General features: G+C 39.7%; 1 protein-coding gene across 1 annotated transcript; it reads right to left on the bottom strand.

Moving 5' to 3' along the window:
- Positions 1–335: 335 nt before the first annotated feature.
- LOC149768239 (uncharacterized) lies at positions 336–2,675 on the bottom strand. The gene is made up of 3 exons (XM_089927848.1): positions 2,520–2,675; positions 2,232–2,339; positions 336–2,036 (listed from the first exon to the last, which is right to left on the bottom strand). Exons 1-3 carry the CDS (start codon positions 2,673–2,675, stop codon positions 336–338), a joined length of 1,965 nt encoding a protein of 654 aa, XP_089783974.1.
- Between the last annotated feature and the right edge of the window lie 5,485 nt (positions 2,676–8,160).

The following is an 8,160-nucleotide window of genomic DNA, read 5'->3' as shown; positions in this document are numbered from 1 at the left end:
TAATATTATATGCATGCAAAAATCGGCTCTTCCCTTCATCTCAAAACTTCATGGTCGGAATAGAGCACAAATTCGACACCAATAAGATAATGTTCCCAATGCCGCAAGGCTTGAACAATTACATATAGCTCCTTGTCATAGGTTGAATATTTCAACTTTGCATTATTGAATTTCTCACTGAAATAAGCAATAGATCTTCCCTCTTGCAAGAGAACAACTCCTATGCCAACTTTGGAAGCATCACACTCCACTTGGAATGGCTTAGAGAAATCTGGTAGTGCTAGGACCGGTGCTTCAACAAGTTTGGACTTCAACTCTTGAAAACTTCTTTCAGCCTAATTGGTCCATTGAAATTTCTTCTTCTTTAGAACATCCATCATTGGAGCAGCAATGGTACTAAAGTGTCGGATAAATCTCCTATAGAATGATGCCAAACCATGAAAGTTTCTCACGTCAGTCAGACTTCTAGGCGTAGGCCAATCAAGAATAGCCTTTACCTTCTCGTCATTCATCTTTATGCCATCTGCACTAACAACATAGCCTAGAAATACAACTTGATTAGTCGTGAAAGAGCACTTCTTCAGATTCATATACAACTGGTTTTTATGGAGCATTTTGAAAACATTGGATAGGTGATTCACATGTTCTATACTATCCTTGCTGTAAACCAGGATGTCATGAAAATACACCACAACATACTTCCCCATGAAGTTCTTCAAAACTTGGGTCATAAGCCTCATGAAAGTGCCGGGGGCATTTGATAATCCAAATGGCATAACCAGCCACTCATACAAACCATCTTTGGTTTTAAAGGCTATTTTCCACTCATCACCTTTTCTAATTCGGATTTGGTGATTACCACTCCGTAAATCAATCTTAGAAAACACCTTTGCACCAGCCAACTCATCCAGCATATCATCAAGTCTAGGGATGGAAAACCTATACTTGATTGTAATCTTGTTTATAGCTCTACTATCAACACACATTTTCCATGTTTTATCTTTCTTAGGAGTTAAAAGGCCAGGGATAGCATAAGGACTAAGTGATTCTCTAATCAATCCCTTTTGCAATAAATCAATGATTTGCCTTTGTAATTCAGCATGCTCATTAGGAGACATTCTATAATGAGGCAGATTAGGAAGAATAGCACCTAGAATGAAATCAATTTGATGCTGAATGTCCCGAAGTGGTGGTAAACCAGCAGGAAGGTCAGCTGGAGCTAAGCCTTTGAATCTATCCAATAAGCCTCGAACTTCGTTCGAAACTTTTGTTTCAAGTTCTTCACTTTTTTCTGCAGCAACCAGAGCATAAACAATACCATCTTTTTTGTAGGACTCTTCAAATTCTTTGTAAGATAATAAGCTGATCTGGTTCGAAGAAGGCACACTATTTGAAATGTCTTTTATCGGGGTCAAAACATGCTTCAATTTGTTATGGATAATAGTGTAAGTGTTCTTCCTTCCATCATGATAAGCATTCCTACCAAACTGCCATGGTCTGCCAAGAAGCAAATGACAAGCATCCATGGGCAGCACATCAAAAAAAATTTTATCTTCATACTTGCCAACAACAAACTTTACTTTGCATCTCTGAGTCACCATGATTTCTCCACCCTTTTTGAACCAGGAAACCTTATAAGGCTTTGGATGGTGTTCACAAGAAAGCTTCAGCTTTTCTATCACTACTTTTGACACCATGTTCTCACAAATTTCCGAATCAATCATCAAGATGCACTTCTTTCCATAAGAAAGACAATAGGTTCGAAAAATGTTATGCCTCAACCATCTATCAGTCTCTTGAACAGTCAGCACTTGCCGGATTACAAAACTTTCCGCATCACAATCACCTTCACAATATTCTTCATTAAGATCAACCTCTGGTTCTTCATCATAAATTGGCCCTTCATCTTCTTCTTCCGCAAGATGCAATTCAGCTTTCTTCTTTGGACTTTCATAGGATCTATGCCCAGATTTACCACACCGAAAATATTTGTTGGAAGATGAATGAAACTTTCCACTCTCCTTACTCCCTCCACCCTGATGTTGGGTTTGTTTTTTCAGAGATAGGAGCCAACTTCTTACCCTTCTTTTTCACCCCTTTTAAGCTTTCACCCTTTCGGTATGAACTCCATTTTATTTTCTCTTCTGCCTTCAATGCCTTTTGATATGCTTCCTCTAGAGAATGAAGCGAATGCATCATAAGCTCGCCTTTGAGGTTTTCAGTCCACTCACATATCTAGCCACCAATTGATCATCAGATTCTTGTAAACTCACACGACTCATAAGCTTGTAGAATTGCTTTGTATAATCACTAACAAATTGCTCGACACGCTGATTCAACTAATGGAAATTTTGGTAGAGAGTTTGAGAATAATCCAAGGGAAGAAATTTCTCATCAAGCTTCAATTTCATCTCAGCCCTGGTATTGACTCTTGGGATTTCTCTTCGATCTCTGCTACGCTGATATTATTGCCACCAGATTAAAGCATGACCCTTCAACTTCGTAGCCACGAACTACACCTTTTTCTCATCTGTAAGAAATTTTCCATCAAAAAAAGCTTCTAAAGATGCCATCCAGTCACAATAACCATCAGCATCAAGTTTGCCATCAAAGTCTTGCACTTGAACTTGGATGCTTCGATCAGTATTCTCCAAAGCACGGGTCAAGCGTTCCATGGACCATTAATCAGTGACACTAGGTTCTGGAACAGAACTGGAAGAAGATGAACGATCATTTTGGCTGTGGTTGTTGAAGAAGATATTGTGTCCACTTTCTTGACTTCTATGGCTTCAAGTGGGTGAAGCTTGAATCCGCTGACAGAGTTTATTTACCATGTCTGTCAGTGCTTGATTCGATTCTCGTAATGCGGCAAGTTCAGCTTACACTTCATCACGCTTCGCATCCCTTTGACGTTGTGGAGGATTCCTTTGACACCGTGGAGGCATTATAAAGGACCCGAAGATACGAGAGGCTCGAACAATTTCGAAATAAAGGACACCACAGCTGGAAAACCTGCTCTGATACCAATTTGATGCAGGCTGAAACCTGCAAGTCTTGGCCAAACCAAAAGGATTCAACCAAGGAAAACATGATTTTGGGATGCCACTCAACCAGGGATAGCGGATGCCACTCGACGCTACTAATCGCAGATGGCACTCGATGCGACCAAGCCACACGCTTGATTGCTAGGAGAATGCCACTCAACTCACAAAAGCAAGAAAGGCTTGCTGGAAAGGAATTCTGAAAATAACAACTCTCTTTTTCATTTCATTCATGTACCCATTTAATATGCTATCTTGGAACATCCCTCCAAGCATAGGTAAGACAAAACAGTGCTAAAACATATTGATGGGAGTCTAGTTATATGTTCCAATATTTAGAAATACCAAAAGACACTTAGGAAAATGAAACTATGTGCTGGAAAAAAGACCAAATTAAATGCACTTCGCTGGGCACTACTAGTCCAGATGCGCTGTAGTAAAAATGCCATAACTTTCTCTAGGGATCTTCAAATGGCACGAGATCAGGTGCGTTGGAAACTAGAGGCATAGAGCTTTCCAATGGTATGACATGCTAGCTGATTAACTATATATTATTCCCAAAATTAATTCAAAACCAACACTGTCATGCTGCCACGATCAAAGGATGACTCACTAAATACATGAGTCGACTCATAAAAACAATGAGTCGACCCCCACCACACATGAGTCGACTCATGAAAGCAATGAGTCGACCCTTGCTACACATGAATCGACTCTTAAAAGCAAAGAGTCGACCCCTGCTACTCCTGCATCAGTGATTAAGTCCCTTTCTTAGAAGATCATCAAGTTACATAGGGTTCAAGGAGTTCCAATTATATCGAGCCCAATTGAATCATGGGGCGCGTGTGGAGATCGAGTCTTCATCCTTTGGGCAAATTGAGCCAATCAAGAGCATGAGCCCTTCATGAGCCCAATTGAATCATGGGACGAGCGTGGAAATAGAGGCCAACCATGGAGTGCCAAATCACATTGAATTGAGTCTATTTTCTTCTTGAGTCGTGAGTCCAACATTAGGCGTCAAGTCATTTTGAGTCCTTGTATGCGAGAATTGGATCCTCTAGTTAGGATTTGGTTTGATTTCTCACATTGGGTCCTAGATTGAGTCTTAAATTGAGTTGTAATTTTGATTTGAATTTCCTATTGAGTCCATATAATTGATTGCCAAGTGGCACCTAATTGAGTCCTTGTAATTGAGTGCCATGTGGCAATCGTTGGCTAAAGATTAGGAGGCTCAAGAGTCCATGAAGAGGACTTCTCCACGTGAAGGAAGGAAAGAAATCAGATGGCGTGAAGAATTTTTGAAGAGGAGTTTTGGCGCAAGAAGGACTCTTCATATGATGATCAACCCTTGTTGATTTTTAGAGATCCTCATATTGCTATTTTTTAGAGATCCTAATCTTTTGATGTGGCGCCCCCATTGAGAAGGAATTCCAACATGAAAGAATTCAGCATGAAGGCCTTTGCATCACGTGAAGAAAAAGGGATATCATCTAGTTGTGGAGTCTAGGGTCTAGTCCCTTGGGCGTAAGGCATTTGGTTTAGTCGTATGAGTGACATTGAGTCCAAGTTGTGGTGAGATTGAGTCCTCGTAATAAGTGAAATTAGTTCATAATTGATTAGAGTCTTAAATGCCTAATTAGGTTAATTCCAAACGTTGATTGGGTCTTTAGTTATGTGGGATTTCTCCACGTGTCCCAAGGGATAGAGTCCTAATGACACTAGGATTAACTCCATGCAGCAAGGGAGAAGTCCTAAATGAAGTAGGACTTGCGTACGGTTGGAGTTTTCTCTCCCAAAACTCCAATCCGCACACCAAGAAGGGGTGACACTTGTCCAACCTTTAGTTGACAAGTTGTTTAAGATGTTTATCTTCATATTTGAATTTTAAAAAATGTCCTTATTTGATTTTGAGTCCAAGTAAATATGCTTGTAACTTCCAACCTCTCTCTCTTTATAAGAGAAGGTTTTGATGAATGAAATCATATCAGATTTATTTGAAAAAAAATTCTAGAGATTTGTGAGAGAGAGATCACGAAAAGGAGAGACTCCTTTTCCTTGGTGAGACGCCAAAAAAAAATGGGGCGAGATTAGGGGTGTGAGACGTTCTCCTATTCCGCCTAGAATTAGGATATTGAAGGGGTGTGACTCCTCTTCAATATTCTATAGTTATCCCTCTTTATTTGCTGCCACCTAGCCATATTCCCTTGAGTCCTAACCCAATTAGGACTCCTCCTAAGTAGCCACGCCACCCACTTAATTTTAGAGCCATCAGATTAAACCCAAAGTCCATGCAATTCAGCCGCACTATCAATTCAGCCATCAATTCAGCCTAGTTCCCTCTAGTCGCGTCCACCCCAATTGAACCCAATTCAAATCAATTTTTCCAACCCATCCTCTTCTTGCTTCCTTCCATCCACGTGAAGCCCTAGCCTCCATTGCCATTACTTGAGAAAAAAAGGAAGAAAGATTCAACCATCATCAAAAAAAAAAATTCAACAACCCACCCCAATTGCGTCAATCACCTTGATGGGGGGTGACTCTTCACGGGTGTAACCACCCACGACATTTGGTCCTTGGAGAGGCCTGTAAATAGCCTGTTAGACCCCTTTTCTAAAACACGCATTAAGAGCTCTCTCTCTAAAAGACCTCTCTGCTAATCTCTATTTAGATTAGAGTTATTTTTCGGTGATCGCGATTGCGGATCAGATTGCATGGATCCCAAAGTTCAAGATGGATTTAGTGAATCAAGGTATGATTTATGATTAAGCTTTAATTATTCCATCACAGCCTTCACCGCATCAAGATTGCACGGCTAGATATCAGTTCCTACCTTGGATGCCACTGTCCCACCAAATCCTCGCCGAAATCTTCCTGGATCGTGCCCTAAATTGCGAAAACCCTAAAATTCTTGAAATTTTTCTTCAAGCAATCCAAGATCCTAAAACTAGGAGAGACCAGGGGGCAAGATGGGAAGACAAATCGACTCTCGATTGTGAATTAAGAGAGCTCATCAAGAAAGTAGATCTCTACAAGAAAGGTGTAGAAAAAAAAATAAAGGATATCAACAAGAAGGAGAATGGAGAAATCTTGAGGGAAGGATGAAGATGTAGAAAAGAGCTTTGTTCTTTGAGCTTATGAGGGTTTCAAAAGAGGGGGCCAAAAAGGGATGGAGGCCTCCTCGTGCGGCCGCCATTGCTGAAAGGGAAGAGCGGAGAGGAGGGAAGAAGATTGGAGCTGGAAGGGGGAGGCGTAGGTCATCGCAGCTTATATCCCGTTTTCGGGGAGGGAGGGGGGACGTCATTGGACAGCAGCGGAGGCGATAAATAAGAGCCGGAGAGGTGTCAGTTGTCTACGATATTGCCACGTGTATATTTATATGATTGGACGGTCTGGATCTATATTTAACCCAATCTTACACGCAACTGGAGCGGTATGTGTGCACATATGCCAACTCTCTGGTGAAGTCGGCGATGTAATAACGAGGTTGAAACCCGACATGTACAAGCATGTGGTTGAGCACGCCGGAGAGCATGTGCGCGTCACGTGTATATAGGTAATATTTTTGAGAGCTAAACTCCAAAGTAGTCCAGCTTGCCAAAGTTCTTGAATAGCTCAAAAATATTTTTTGATCCTTCAAAAATATTTTTGTATAGTATAGTAACATTTGATAAAAATTTAAAAGTTATTTTGACTTTATCAGAAGCTGAAAAATATCTACTTAGAAAAAGCTCCAAAATGAAGATTCTCCTCAAAAATACTTTCCAACAAATATCGAAAAATTATTTTAGCTTTTATAAAATTTTTATAGTAACTAAAATATCCATAATAAATATATATTAGATATAATATTCTGTTATATTATATCATATCGTATATATTACGATACTATAGATATATTATAATGTATTATATTATATTATTATGATAATGCATTAATACATTACTATATTATATCATATCATATCATATCATAATTTTATATTATATTATATCAAAATTATATTATATTATATCATATAAATTGTTAGAAGTATGCCTTAGAAGCCAATTTGGCTGACGCTAGGACATAAATTTGTACTTGACCTAATTATGAATTTATTAAGTTGGGCATTCTTTTCATTCATGTTCTTATGTGTCCATAAATCGTCCAAGAAATTAATAAAATGACGACGCATATTCTCAAGAGTTGAGAATTTGAGGCATGTGTCATTAGTGATTAATTTCTGAATTGCTCCTGATCGATGGATCATCACGAAGACGGTGATCAATCCACTGAGATTAGTGCACATATTATGCAAATGCTTGTTAGAACAAGGGTACTGAGCGTGACTATACCAAGTAGTCACTTAGATGTCTATCCACTCGTCAGTGACTTACTTGATGCTGTAGTTGTAGGACTGGTCTTTGATCTGCGATGCCTTGGCTATTTATAGTGAGGTTGTTGTAATTTGACGAGCACATAAACATGGGCCCTATCCATGTGGGTCCTTGTGGTGCAGATTGGCTGCAGTAGGTTCATTGTAAGAGTAGGGGGTGCATCTAGATGGAATTTATTAACCTTGATAGATTAGGAGAGATCCTATGTGATTTGTGAAACTGAGTTCGTAAATCCTTGGCCAAGGTAGTTTTTCGAAAAAGAGTTTTTCAATCTCGAATTAGAGTCGAATAAATCTTGACATATGACAGATGTTGGGTTTGACGAGTTATCCATGACCTCCATCCTGTCGGGATCCACGATAGAGGGACTGTATCATACACTAACTGCACCTAGAGGTTCTATTCTGCTGGGTAGCCACTACATGCTGCTAGGTGTTACTGGTCGATTGTGAGACTCAAAGGTGTTGCCCAAGGTGACAAGCCAAGAGGGGGGGTGAATTGGTTTCTCTTCAATTTTTTTTTTACTATCTTTCTTTAGTCAATTGATGAGTAAGTGAGATTAGAACAATGCACAATACAAACACACAAGAAGTATAGTGGTTCGGTGCTCTCCTAAGCACCTATGTCCACTTCTCAAGCGACCCCTTGGGAATTCACTATAATCCCTCGGATTACAGTTGGATTGTTTTCCGGGCTCACAATCCAAAAATCTTTACACTTTGGTTTTCCGGGATCACCAATA

Source organism: Phoenix dactylifera, chromosome 2, assembly GCF_051530095.1.
Source record: "Phoenix dactylifera cultivar Ajwa chromosome 2, Ajwa_hap1_PhDact_Kaust_v1.1, whole genome shotgun sequence".
Taxonomy (NCBI): Eukaryota; Viridiplantae; Streptophyta; class Magnoliopsida; order Arecales; family Arecaceae; genus Phoenix; species Phoenix dactylifera.
This window is presented reverse-complemented; position numbering and strand designations above follow the sequence as displayed.